Source organism: Anomalospiza imberbis, chromosome 8 (genome assembly GCF_031753505.1).
Source record: "Anomalospiza imberbis isolate Cuckoo-Finch-1a 21T00152 chromosome 8, ASM3175350v1, whole genome shotgun sequence".
NCBI lineage: Eukaryota > Metazoa > Chordata > Aves > Passeriformes > Viduidae > Anomalospiza > Anomalospiza imberbis.
Genome location: NC_089688.1, coordinates 1,912,113 through 1,925,480, shown reverse-complemented (window position 1 = coordinate 1,925,480; position 13,368 = coordinate 1,912,113). Strand labels below are relative to the sequence as shown.

The following is a 13,368-nucleotide window of genomic DNA, read 5'->3' as shown; positions in this document are numbered from 1 at the left end:
AACACCTGAGGTTTTCTGCAGCCATAGAATTAAAAAAAAAAACCAACCAAACAAAAAAACCCTACACAAAAAAACTCATGGAAACCCCTATTGAAACATTAGATTATGTGACTGCCTGAGCATTTTCCCAATCTTGTTGATCCTGACTGCCAGCTCCCAGTGCAGTCATGCAGTCCACAACCAACACAGTCCCACAGTTTGGTTCCCACAAGCTGCTTCCTGAAGGGGAGGGCAAGTAGAAAGGATCCTTCATCTTTCAGATTAGGCATTATCATTGTGGGAAAAGAGATTTTCAGGATATTGTGTGTGAGGAGGAGTGGCAGAGGACAGCAGGACTGTCTGATAGTGCTGGACAGGAAATATAGGAGCACTGGGAAGAGTTGTGGGTGGGAATTCTGCCTGGGCCACTCTGTGTTTCCCTGAGGTCTGCAAGTGCTGAACTGAGACAATACCTTCTGTCCTGGTGGCCCTGGAGGTCCAGCCACACCTGGACGTCCTGGGGGTCCCTAGATAAAGAAAAAAATTATTTTCATATTTGATATATTTTTGTGTTTTGAAACCAGATACCTCTCCTATGTTTAAGGGGCAATCCCAGAGGAATATTCCAAGGGATTCCTAAAATCATATTGTGTTGGGAAGATGAGCAATGGAGAGCCCTGAGAGTTGCTCTTCCCTGTTCCTTCTGAGCACTCCCTGGTCTGAGCAGCATGTATGACCTCTTAAAGCAGAGAGATGAAAGCCCTGATTAGAATTCAAGTGCCAAGATCAGAAGGCAAGATGTGCTCTTCTTTCAGCTGTCAGCTGCCCCAGCTTTAGCTCCCAATTGCAAAGGCCAAGTGTTTTAGCTGCACCTAAATTGTCAGGCCATCTGCTTAGGATGGACATATGGCTACTTGTAAAAAACCCCACAGCATGGACAGGAACTCACCATTAAGGCCAAAGTTCGTATTTCCTAGGAAAAAAAAACCAAAAAAAAATTTAAAAATAGAACAAACATTGGGAAACAAAACTTCTTCCTGGAGTTAGCTTGTTCTCCACTAACGTAACACTGGCCCAAATGAGTAAGGAGCTTACAAAACTAATAAGAGGGAAAAAAAAAAACAAAAAGAAACCCAAACTATGCACTTCAAGTCCCACAGAGCTGTTATTCTACAATTTCTCCATTTTCCCAGTGGAGCCCAGGCCAGCCCGGAGCTGGGCACAGCCACTCACTCCATCCTCACATTCCTCGTGAGGAAGCTTTGGTGACTTTATTCACCACCCACCCCACACTGCGGACCACTCCCACGGGCATTCATGTGACCTGTATGTGACTACAGCAGCCCAGCCAGTGCACAGGGATTCACCAGAACACTGCAGGCAGTGAGCTGTGGGATGAAGGGGACTGTGGCACAACCAAGTGCTTCCCTTCCCTGCAAGGAAGCAGATCTGCACTGTTCCTGCCTGCATCCCTGAGAAACAGTAAAACAGCCAGCAGTCACCTCACAGGACAGGAGGGCAGCTGCTCACCTGGAGAGCTTCACTGATGTTCCCATCATAGTCCATCATTTCATCCTTCCCAGGCTCTCCTTTGGGGCCCTGCAAAATACCAGGTCTTCAGCCACGGGCTGGGATTGTCCTTCTCTTGTGGGGCTCAGAGCTGTGGTTCATTCTGCAAAAGGGGGCTCAGAGGGGCCCATTTCACAAGTGCCCAGTTTTTCAGTTATTAAAGAAAGCCCCTGCAGTGCAGGAGATTCTACAGAATTGTAGCCAGCCCAGCTCAGACCACCATGACATAAACATCAAAGCTGGCAGTCTGGGAAGAGGTGAAGTTGAGGCCAGAATCCAGGAACAGGATTGTCTGACCAATTGCTAGATGTGTGCATGCATCCACCCTCTTGCTGCCTTTTTCTGGTAGCTCAAGGGCCTGAGTCCAGATTGGGATGTCCAAACCCACCTCCTCCTATGAATGGGCCACCCTGAGATGGCCTGGGAGAATTTTCTTCCTCTAATGTAGGGGTGAGGGTATGGAGTGGAGAAACAGCCCGCCTCAAACTTAGCCACTGCCCATCTATGAGTACTTTTAGTGACAGCAAGACCCAATCTGGACTGTCAGTGTGGCCCCACTATCCTCAGAGCCCTCTGAAGGGCCAAAACCGTGTCAGGGAAGGAACACCTACCCTTGGGCCCATGGGTCCCTGGTCTCCTGGTGAACCACGTTCCCCCTGAAAGAGGAAGATCACAGTTTTAGCAAAGACTGTCCCTTCACTTTGTTGAACTCCAGGTATCACACTCTACTGGCTCTCTGAAACAGTCTGGGCTAGACAGCTTGATTTAAAATTCTCCTTCTCAGCTAAGTTTTGTACACATAGGAACAAATCTGCAGCTCCTGAAGCTCGGAACCTGGAGCTGGGCTGTGTAAAAGCACTCCATACCTTTTCTCCCGGTGATCCTGCAGCACCAGGCTGACCAACGTCACCAGCTTCTCCCTGACAGAGAGAGAAAGGGAAAGGCATGGCTTTCTATTGTGTTGAGAGGATGCAACTTCACTGCTGGCTTCGCATTTCCAGGAGGAAGAACTGCAGAACTGCACCAGCCAAGCACCCCTCCTGTGCTCCCTTCTCCTCAGGTAGCCCAAATCTCCTGCCACGACTGCCCGCCAGGCACCCTTCTGTTCCACCCAGTGCAGAGGGAGTGTTCAGACTGGTTTTTCACAGAGCCTAGAGGGGAGTTATTTGAGCACAAGAAGGGGATTTTCCTTCCAAAACCAGTTCACAGACTCTCTCACCTGCAGCATATGGAACAGCAGTACTAGAACGCTCTGTAGAACCTGATATCCCTCCAGCAGGTGATCAGAGGTGGGCACAGATGAATACAACCTTTGCTCCCTCCTACACAGCATGTGCTGGGCGCAGTCCCGCACAACACAACTCTGTGAAGGAAAAATCACTCACCTTTGGTCCAGGGGGTCCAGGCAGACCTGGAGGGCCAGGCTCTCCTTTAGCTCCCACCAAGGCATTCTCAACAATTCCCTTCTCTCCCTGTTTGCAAAGAAGAACAAGCCACGTGTCTCAGTTCAGACTCTGCACCTCTGTAAGTTCACTTGCCAAAATACTGGCTTAGAGACACGGCCAAGACAAGATCCATCAGCTGGACTCTTGATAGCCCAGAGAGCACTGCTCCAGAGGCAGCAGCTGGCCAGGAACCGGGACAGCATGGTCCTGCCTGAGGGTCCTGCCAGCAGCCACAGCCACGCTCATCCCTTTGGCTGCACCAGGCAACACAAGGCTGCCTGTGGACAGGCCTCATCCCCCAGCCTCCCTTTGAACACTGGGTTCTTCTGTTGATGAAACTGAGCTGATTAAACCACATGATGATGGCTTCTTTTGGAATGCCTCCCTCTGGAGCTGCAGTCATCAGCCACTCACTCAGCCCTGCACACCATGTCCTTTGCACAGAGCAGATAATAAGGCAGTAACAGGAAAGTTACCACTACACCCTCATCTCTTCCTGAAATGGCCACTGGCATTCACTGCATTGTCCCCTTTCCCAAAGCAAAAGCAAGTCTGTCCAACCCTGTCCAAGTCTGATTTGAAAGGTGTGATTTCTTTCAGAAAATCTCAGAGCAGAGGGGAAAAGCCACTTTCAGGGCTTAGCTTTATCTGACCAGCCCTGGGTCTCTCTGAGCACAAAGCTACTCCTCCAACTCAGAGCACAGCAGTGCAGCTCCCCAAAAGCCCATCGCCTCATCACCATGGATCTTGGAGCAGGGGGGAGGCTGAAATGCCATGTTACATCTGGGGTCATGCTTTTAAAGGGGAACTACTGGAACACGATTCCATGGCCTTGCTCCCAGGACCACAACCTCCCCCTTACTGCATGAGGGCATGCAATTCCTACAAAAAGGCATCTTTTGTGTGCCTCCCTCACATCCCTGAAGATGACATACAGCTGAGCAGTGCAGAACATGCTGCCACAGTCAGCCAAAAATGTGTGAGCTGTGCACAGGAAGGAGGGAAGGGAGGGAGTAAGAGGGGTGAAAGTGGCCCCACCAAAAAAAAAAAAAAAAAAAAAAAAAAAAAAAAAAAAAAAAGGAAAAAAAAAGACAGAAAAAAAAGACAGAAAAAGAAATTCAGGAAAGAGACAACAAACCTTTGGGCCAGGAAGTCCAGGAATTCCAGGGTCACCAGCTTGTCCCTTCTCACCCTGTTGGCAAAACAGACATGGTCAAGGCTGACTCTGCAGGCTCTCCATCCTGGAGGAGCAGTAAAAGGGTGATCTTGGTTTCACACCCTCTTTCCCTTCCCTAGGGATTTTATTTTGGGCACAGACCTTGAGCAGTACCAGCTCAAGACATTACAAGTTTTTGCCCATCCTTTTGACTATCTCTGCACATCACTGCCATTTCTCTCCAAAGGAAGATGAATGAGAAACGGATCCAGGGTCCCCCCTGTGCATCTTCCTTATCCCTCTGGTCTGCTAAACACTTTTCCCTGTCACTTCTTCTGCACAGGCTTTCCCTGATCCATATGCCCACAGAAGCTGTTGCCCAGGGTGAATTTTAGTTGGAGTGCAGGACTTTCTCCATGCCCTGCTCCTCTTCCCTAGCTCCAAATCCCAGACTCATCATGCTCTCAAATAAACCCAAGCAGTGCAGCGTCTCAGCTGGCAGCCAAGCTCTGGGACACACACCGGTCATGTAAGCAGTGAAGACAAGAGTGGCAAAAACGGCAAAGACAGCAGCTGATGGTGTAAGATGATGCCTGGAGAGCTGCAGGCTGAGCTGTGTGAGGCACCATGGAGCATGGAGGATGCCATGGGCAGTGAGCAATGGAGAGCATCCAGCACTCCCTTGGTGAAGTGGCTTTGCTCAGTTCACCATGACACCTGGGCCATATTTTCAATATTGGAGCTCAATGACTGGTCTTTATATTGAAGTTAAGTTCTTTTCAGACCATTCCACCCAGCTGCTAAATTCATGGTCTCCAGGTACAGTGTCCTGTTTGGGAGTCTGCGTTTTGCCAGGACAGAGAGAGATACTGGAGGTTTCTGTTACCCTGAAGAGATGTTTCAAATGCATCACCAGGGAAAGGTGTGTTCTTAGCCACTATCCCCACAGCTCCAAGATTCAGCAACTTGTCCAGATTATACAGAACAACTCAAACCCTCGTTTCCCCCCACAGGTGGCCAGCTCTCTCCTGGAGCCATGCTGCTGGCCTGCAGAGGCTGGTGCTGCTCATCAGAGCTCAAGGGAACACATCTGACATGCAGGGGACTTGCATCAATGCTCCAGGAACAGACATGCACTGGTGGCTCCCTGGAAAATAATCTACTAGCAGCAATCTTTTTGTCAGGCAATTCTAGAGTGCAGTGACCCCTTTCTCCAAGGTAATTTGGCTTCCAGCCACCTGTAAGCCCCCTCCTCCTCCCCCAGCTTTCTTTCCCTGCCAGAGCATGCACATTGCTAAATAATGATTCTCTCCCTGGAAAGAGGGAAAACATTTTCAGGACCTCATACCCAAGGAAGAGGTTTGGCATTGAAAAATACAATTCATAACCCTGTCCCAGGGCTCCCTGAATCCCCGATTCTGCCTTGGTATCCCACTTTTCATTCAAGGACTGTTTTGAATACACGTGTCCATAAGAACTACTGAAAATATCTTGTGCTGCCAGAACTAGGGTGCAAAGCAGTGGATTTCTTGAGGAAGGAGGTCAGATTACTGAATCCCTGTTTAGGGTGTTATTTCTGGAGTCAAGAGAAGTGGAACTGTCCTTAATCGTTCCCGGGACAAGACTACATCCCAGGCATCTCATGCTGCCCTGCCTGCCAGCAGCCCCCACCTCCTGCAAGCGGGAACACGCAAACACACTTCACCAAGGGGGCAAGAGCCAGCACAGGACACATAATCCCCTGCAAGCACGACAGTGCAGCACACTGCAGCTCCTGCTCGCAGGAGCGCAGCGCTGCCAGGACACCCAGCCCAAACACACAATGTCCTACCCGCTGCCCCCTCTTCCCTGGCAAACCTGGGGGGCCCATCCTCCCTGGGACTCCAGGATCTCCCTTCGTGGGGAAGAAAAGAGACAGAGAACGTGTGTGTTATATGGCTGTCACATGCTGTAACATAACCCAGCGAGCCTCAAAACAAGGGGAGGCAGCTGCTCCGGGATGGAGAGGGATGGGGCACTAGTGCCTGCCTTGGGAACTCACACCCTGTCACGCTACACTGACATGGGGGCAGCCCTCTGCAGGGACATGGGAAGGCTTCTGGGGGCACAGAAGTGCTGGGAGGCAGAAGAGGGACAAGGGAAGGGGCAGAGAGAACCTGCTTCCTAAGCACAGTGTGCCCTGCGTCTCTTGTGGAGTAGGGGGGAAAGGAGGAAAGCAGCTGGAAGGTATTTCCATGGACACAGACACGAGCGGGAGAATGGAAATATTTGGTCCCTCCCTCATTTGGTATCACTGTATCCTTGTACCATTTTGTTTAGAGTGGCAGGTGCCATTAGGGCCTGGATTTGGGCACTGGGAAGTACACAGACATTCCTCAGCTGCTCAGGGAGGGGAAAACAAACCAACCAGAAGTGCAGGCTCAGAGCAAAACCTTCTGAGAGTACCTTTTCTCCTGGAGTCCCAGGCTCGCCCTGGTGAGAAAGAGAGAGGAAAAAGGAGTGACAAACCAGGAGGAGAGAGTACAAATCCTCCTAGAGCTATCAGAGTGGGGAAAAGAACATTCATCTATGGGGGCCTTGAGCTGGTAAGTAATGGCACAAGAGTGCTTCAGCTGCATATTTTTGTGCCTGGAACTTCTTTTATCTTCATTAGCCAGCTCGCAGGCGGCCCTAAGAAACCACCAAACCTCAGACTCATGGCTTCCACAGAACGCAGTAACCACCTTGCAGTACTTGCAGATGTTTATCAGATACAGAAGAGCAGAGCAAGACAAGACTGATGCGCTGGCACAGAGGAATTTGCCACTCCCTGCTCTGTTTTCACAGAAGAGCGAGGCTGCGGGTGCAGCTGGGGGAGGCTGTGCTGATACGAGTTCACCAGACCCGCTGCCGGGTAGCAGGGGTGAGGCTGGAGACAGGTCTGGTACCTCTGCCAAAGGCAGGCAGTTCCGATATTCCCCATCAGCGGGAGCTGTCCGACCATTTTCCAGCGCCTTGCGCTCTCCCAGCTCCAGCCCGTGCCCAACTCCAGGCACTGCAGCCCAAAACTGACCTTCATCCCTGCGGCGGCCATCCCGGGAGCGCCCTGGCAGAGAGAGGAAAGACAGCAACACCTTGTTTAAAATTAATCGGACAGAGACTTTTTAAAACGAAACAGCATCAGTCAGGTGAACTAAAAATGCAAAAATCCACATCGTCTCCTTTCCACAGCTCAGAGGTAATGCTGTAACACCACACAGCACACGTCCACACTCCCTGAGCAGCTGTTCACCTACAGCCAGGCAGTGGCTCTGGGTTCCAGAAAGCTCTTCCAAAGGCAGGCACCATGAGCACAACCCAGTCAAGACAAACGGATTTCCACCCCCACTGCCCCTGGTTTTAGTCCTGCAAGTGAAGCAAAGGCCAACAAGCAGAACAGTGTCAAATAACTGAGGAATGCAAAGACAGGCCAAGGACCAAACCCCCGCTTCAGGGCTTGAGCCCAGATACCTCAGCTCAAGCATCCTGGGAAAGGCTGGCTCATACCCTAGAGCCTTGGCCTGGCTATTCCCCCTCAACCTGTTCTTATCACAGAACTCTGCAGTAAAATGTTTCCAAGAGAGCTCGGAGGCCAGACATCTTAGGGGAAAAACCAGACTTCCAAGCACTGCAATTCAGGTGTCATTCTGCAGTGCAGAGCAAGCCACCACCATGGGACCCTGGAGCGCAGGCTGCCCTGCCATCCCAGACAAGTGCCTCTCAGAGCCTCAGGAGGCAGCTGCTCCCACGGGGACCGCCACATTTCCCTCAACAGCACTGATTCAAAAAGCAGGTTGTCCCTGTCAACCATCCTCTCTGAAATCTCTGTATCCCCTGTGTTAGCATTAGTTAGGTCCTGGTTAGGAAAGGTCCAGTTAGGCAAATATGAGGGATAACTAAGGAGAGGGGAGGGAGTGAAGTGGTGTTAGAAGTTGGGAAATATGAGGGTGTGGGATGTAGCACATGAGGCAGTGTGGAGGACTGGGAGCCAAGTTCAAAGTGAAAAAAGCTTGGAAAAGTTCAAACAAGGAGGAGTGGGGAGCCAGAGAGCAGCAGGATCATACCTCTCAGCTTTCTGAAACAGAAATCAGGGACAAAAGCTAAAAAACACAAGGACAGAAGATGGAGATCAGGGATTCTATGCAATAAATGGGGGGGAAAGCATGCCAGATTGTCTCAGGGTCAGTAGGTTTTAGTGAACACAGGCTAGAGTCATGAAAGGGATAACGTGCAGCAAGTGCCTTTGGTTAGGCCTTCACAGAGCCTTGGGATGCCTGTTCCTCATTTTTCAGCCTTGGAACAGCAGTGAATGCAGATCATGTTATTTTCTAGCATTTACCCTTCAACTGCAATCCACAGACATGCAGAGCTGCTCACACACTGACCCTGATTCATCCCTGCATTAGCTCAGGCTCCCACTTGGGCAGCCCAGCTCATCCCAGCTGGGCTAACACACACCTGCAGTGGTCACCTGGGACAATTTACAAAATGCCAATTCCCTACAAACATCAGCAACTGGCTGCTCTCGCTGGCATAAAGCATTAAGATCCTGATGTTGCAAGTCAGCATCAGACTGGGCATGCCATTTGCTCTGTAAAACACGTCTTCCCCCACCACTGCCTTCATAAATTAGGCCCTGTATTTTGCAATTTAGAAGCATGAATAATTCAGCTGAGGACAGGCACTGGCTCACAGACACACACAAATGCCTGTGCATCAGGGGCAGTCAAGCGCTACGGGTGAGGTCAGGCAGACAAGCGTCACTCCTCTGGTTACAAGGTACCTTAGAGCCATGTCTTCCTGGCAGCCCTGGCATGCCTCTCTCCCCCTGGAAGCAGAGCAAGACACACAGAGAAAGACAGCAAGAGACAGGAGATGAGTGCTCCCAGGGCTCCACGAGGAGAGTCCAGGGCACAGGTGGTGAGAAACCCTCCCGAGAGAGGTAAGGCACATTTTCTCCACCTGACTGTCATCAAGCTGACTGCCCTAGCTGGGGCCATTTCCCATCAGTGGCCCCTCTCAAGACTTACAGCAGGACTGACCCCACTGGAGTGCCATGGCCTCCATACCCTGCTAGCACATCCCAGCCATGCTGCAGGGCACAGGGAGGCACTCGGCCTGCAGTGACCCTGGGATGAACAAACCTATTTGGAGAGACAGAGGATCCTTGTGCTGTTAGCCTGAATTTTGTCTGCTGATAACTGGAAAATAAAACATCTTCAGGCAATTTGCATACAGCCCCTTTCATTTTGTTCTGGGTGTTTAGTCCTTGCTTGGAATGGCTATTTAGCAGGGATATATATATATATGCTTTAAAAATAAAAAAACCAACACTTTTTGTAATTACAGCATCCTCTGAACTGTATTTTGTAAAACAGCTTCTAATACCTAAATATACATGACCTAGTGTGACCACCTCCTGCTCTACAAAGACTACTCAGCTACCCTATTTTCAGCAGTAAGAGAAGTAAAGCAATAATTAGGAATACTTTGTACTGGAGAACGTGGATTGGTCTCTCTCCTTCCCAACTATGCTCCCTGTCTTTTTTAAGTGAGACCCAGCAGGGAAGACCGATGCTTTCTGCTGGGAGACACTCACCCTGCTTGCAGAGACCATCCCCATAGGGCAGCCCAGCCTGTGACAGTAATTCCCCTTCCCAGAGACCTTCCTGAAGAGCTGTTTAATTATTTCACCCTGCAAAAGCAAAGTGAGGGAGCACGGTAACCCCCACAGGGGCAGCTCAGAGCAACCACCCTACACCGCGGTCCCTGATGATGCTGGCACAGCCCCCGGCACCGGCGGGATCACACAGGCACTAGGGCTAATTCGAGAGGGCAGCAACAAACGTGACACTGCACCACTGAAGAACAGAAAGAAACCCAGCGCCGGAGAAAAAGCAGGAAAAACAACTCTGCAGAACATCTTTAAACCCTGAAGCGTTTGAAAGCCATTGTAGTGCAGCGAGTACCCGCTGGGCTGCTCCCTTTGTGATCCCCGGTGCCCCGGGAGCTGCCCACCAAAAGCAGCACTGGAACGGTGCAGCCAAGTCAGGAGCTGGGTACCAAAGGCAAAACACCCAGCGCTGCTCCCCAGGGGGCTTCAGGAAGGCAACCAGTAGCACCTCCCAGTCTCATGCTGATTTAGGAACCAGTAGACCTCCTGAGTGTCATGCTGATTTAGGAACCAGTAGCACCTCCCAGTCTCATGCTGATTTAGGAACCAGTAGACCTCCAGAGTGTCATGCTGATTTAGGAAGCATTCCGTGTCTCAGGAAGAGTTAGGCTACACCTCTCCCCTTCACACAGAAACCTCACACTCTACCTGCTGTGAGCAGCTTTATCCCCACTGGGTGCAAACGATGCCTCACGCTGATCAGCTCATCAGCTGCCAATTAAAGCAAACACCCTTCCTTTTTGCTCTTTACTGTGAGAGGCAAATTATCAGGGGTTTATTAAGAAAGGCTGTGGGCACTTTATGGCTCCTTCCTCAACATGAGAAAAAGCCTTATCCTAAGGGTCTTTCAGGGAAAAAAAAGCAAGAAAATATCAGTGAAGCTGAATGTGACAGGCTGGGGGCACTAAGCCAAATGGTCATTCAAGTGGCCCAGGTGATCACAATCACTGCCTAATGACCTTCATGAGACACAGATTTAGGTCCTTACATGATCAAAGTACAAACGGTAGCCACAGGAAAAAACAGCTGAGACACAATCTAGGTTGTGCCGCACCTGTCACTGGGTGGGGAGGGGTGATTAAATGAACAAGGGGTCTGTGTGATACTAGGAAACCTCTTCAGGCCAGAGATATTCCTCACTGCCAGCTAAAGCAGTGATATTCCACATAAAATTGGCCACTACAGCTGCACTATGAATCATGGTGTTTGTCCAGGGCTCCTCAAGGCAAAGAGAAGGTAAAATCTAGTCTAGGTAATTGGATCCAAAGTCTGAAGATTTAAAAGTCTTCCAGAGTCCCAATCAATACTCCTAGGTGGGAGGACAACAGAAAGCAGCAATTTCCAAAGACAACAAATGCACGTGCTTTTGGATGCTCAGGAGCTGCTACTGAGTGAGGTCTGGCTGCTGATTTAAGAATGTGTCTGCACTTCCCTTTCAACTCCTCTCAGCAAAAAGAAAGGAAGTCAAGAGAAAAGCGACCTTGACAGTAACAAATGATAGTCTGTGTGTGAAAGAATCTGCTGCTTTGGGGCTGTGGAGGTGCCCCTTTGGAGCTGCAATTTAGTATCCCAAAAAGTGGGGTGGGTTTAATCTCTGCTCTTCCTGAAGTGGGGTGTGTAAGACATAAATAAAGGGCCAAGTAGCAAGACTGTGTCTCCAGGGTGGCCCTGAGTCAGGGAAGGCTCTCACCCTCTGGATGACCCTGAGACATGACTGCAATACCTGGAGACTTCCCCTTTGCCAGAACCCACATGAAGAGCTGGCTAGTGCTTGTTCATGGGCAAAAGCAAAGCAGGTGTTCAATGCTAGCAGTGAAACTGGGGAGTTTCAGCAAGGACTAAACACAGCTTCTCCTTTCAGCCTTTTCTCCTTCCCAGGCAACACTCTGACTTCATTCCTTCAGTTCGGTTTAATGGGAGACGTGCTGTCGAGAGAGCAGCAAACAGCAAGCCCTCAAATCACATCAGTTCTGGGTGCAATTCCACCTTCATTCACACTGGCACAAAGAGGAGCAATATTTTTGTGCCTGATAGAATTACACTGATGTGGAGATGGACACAGGGAACCTTTGGACTCTACATCCACTGTAGTATTTCTGAGGAGGTATTGTCTTCTTCTAGGAAGACAATCACTGCTGCACTGTTCAGCTATGAATCCAGGGCCTGCATTCCCAAAGAACATTTCTTCAAACTCCAAGTAACGCTTCCTTGGTAAGCTCTGAAGGGGCCTTTTCTCTCTTCAAACAGTAATCCACCCAGATGGAAAAGATATAGAAAGTGTATGTGCTGCACGATAAATGAGCTGCATGCCACACACTAAATACTTGAAATGTACGTGTCACACTTAATGCCTTTCCAAATATTACAGGACCAGTCTTTCCTCACGATGTCTAAGATGTATGGCATGACACAGTGTGCTCTGACTGCCATGAACACTTGCCAATGTTGTAATGTTTTAAGCACAGTCTACATTGAGTAATATACTTTAAATATATGGGTACAGTAAATTTCAGTCAAATAGATAACATCTGGGCAGAGACCATATGAGCCTGTAAAAAGTGTCCAGAAACAGACAGAAAAGCTGGTGCCAAACCTCAGCCTGAATGGCGGAGTTTGAGTGGATTTGATGCGTCAGCTAAGCAGATTTTATGAGGAAACCCCAACCTAGCCCATCAAATAGATGTAACAAATCACCAGCAAGCTTCATAGTCAGAAAATGCCTTTGGTAAGCATCAAATTCCACCGAACGGATGAAGGCAGCGTTTACTGCCTGAGCTCGGAGTGCCTGTCTGTGGTCAATCAGAGCACAGATGTGTACTCCATCAAATACCCCACAGAGCTGCCCTGCACCCAACTTCCCATTACAATCCATCAGCCCAAGGAGCAGTATCTCCCAGGTGATCTACTGTGAGTTAGAAAAACATATTTGTCATGCCTACCTTTATGCCAGCATCCCCTTTTTCACCCTGCCCAGCAAAGGAGAGAGAAAGGGGGGAAACAGGGAGGGACAGTGAACATAAAGGGAAACCAAGCAAGCAGTAACAGCCAGAGACAAAGTAGCCAAAGAGGGGTGTAATAAATGCAACCCCAGCACTCCGGGTCTCCTCACAGCAAACATGGTACCAGTTAAGCACTGGCTGCAGCCCACCCCTCACAGGGAGTGCAAAGGCACTTTAGGTCCTTGGAGTGGATGCTGGAGGTTGCCCATGCTAACACTTTTCTACATGATAAGGGTATAGAAACCATTAAAACGTTTCATGGTCCAAGGTACCCTCACTTTCACAGCCCCGGTGCAAAAGCCTCTAAAGGCTGGGTTGGTTTCATTCTTTAATGGGGGACTGTGTAGGTCCTGGTTCAGGACAGCATAGAATCACCTTGGCCAATAATTGCCCAGATTCTTCACACAGGAGCAAGTGCTCCTGTCTGTGTGGTTCATTCCAGGCTCTAGAGAACTGTCTACAGCCCTGGCCTTTGACATCCCTTTAGGACAGGCGTGTGCCACTTATCTGCCCCTGAGAGGTGCCCCC

General features: G+C 49.8%; 1 protein-coding gene across 3 annotated transcripts in view; it reads right to left on the bottom strand.

The window, feature by feature from the left end:
- COL13A1 (collagen type XIII alpha 1 chain) overlaps positions 1 to 13,368 on the bottom strand; it is a 52,364-nt gene that overhangs the window by 18,022 nt on the left and 20,974 nt on the right. For all 3 annotated transcript variants that reach the window (XM_068196922.1, XM_068196923.1, XM_068196924.1), the window contains exons 16-26: positions 12,781 to 12,807; positions 7,202 to 7,234; positions 6,595 to 6,621; positions 5,981 to 6,043; positions 4,132 to 4,185; positions 2,934 to 3,020; positions 2,415 to 2,468; positions 2,160 to 2,204; positions 1,510 to 1,578; positions 929 to 952; positions 453 to 506 (exon numbers count right to left, since the gene is read on the bottom strand). In XM_068196922.1, the coding sequence (XP_068053023.1) occupies positions 453 to 506; positions 929 to 952; positions 1,510 to 1,578; positions 2,160 to 2,204; positions 2,415 to 2,468; positions 2,934 to 3,020; positions 4,132 to 4,185; positions 5,981 to 6,043; positions 6,595 to 6,621; positions 7,202 to 7,234; positions 12,781 to 12,807 (537 nt within the window). The remainder of the gene's footprint in view (positions 1 to 452; positions 507 to 928; positions 953 to 1,509; positions 1,579 to 2,159; positions 2,205 to 2,414; positions 2,469 to 2,933; positions 3,021 to 4,131; positions 4,186 to 5,980; positions 6,044 to 6,594; positions 6,622 to 7,201; positions 7,235 to 12,780; positions 12,808 to 13,368) is intronic.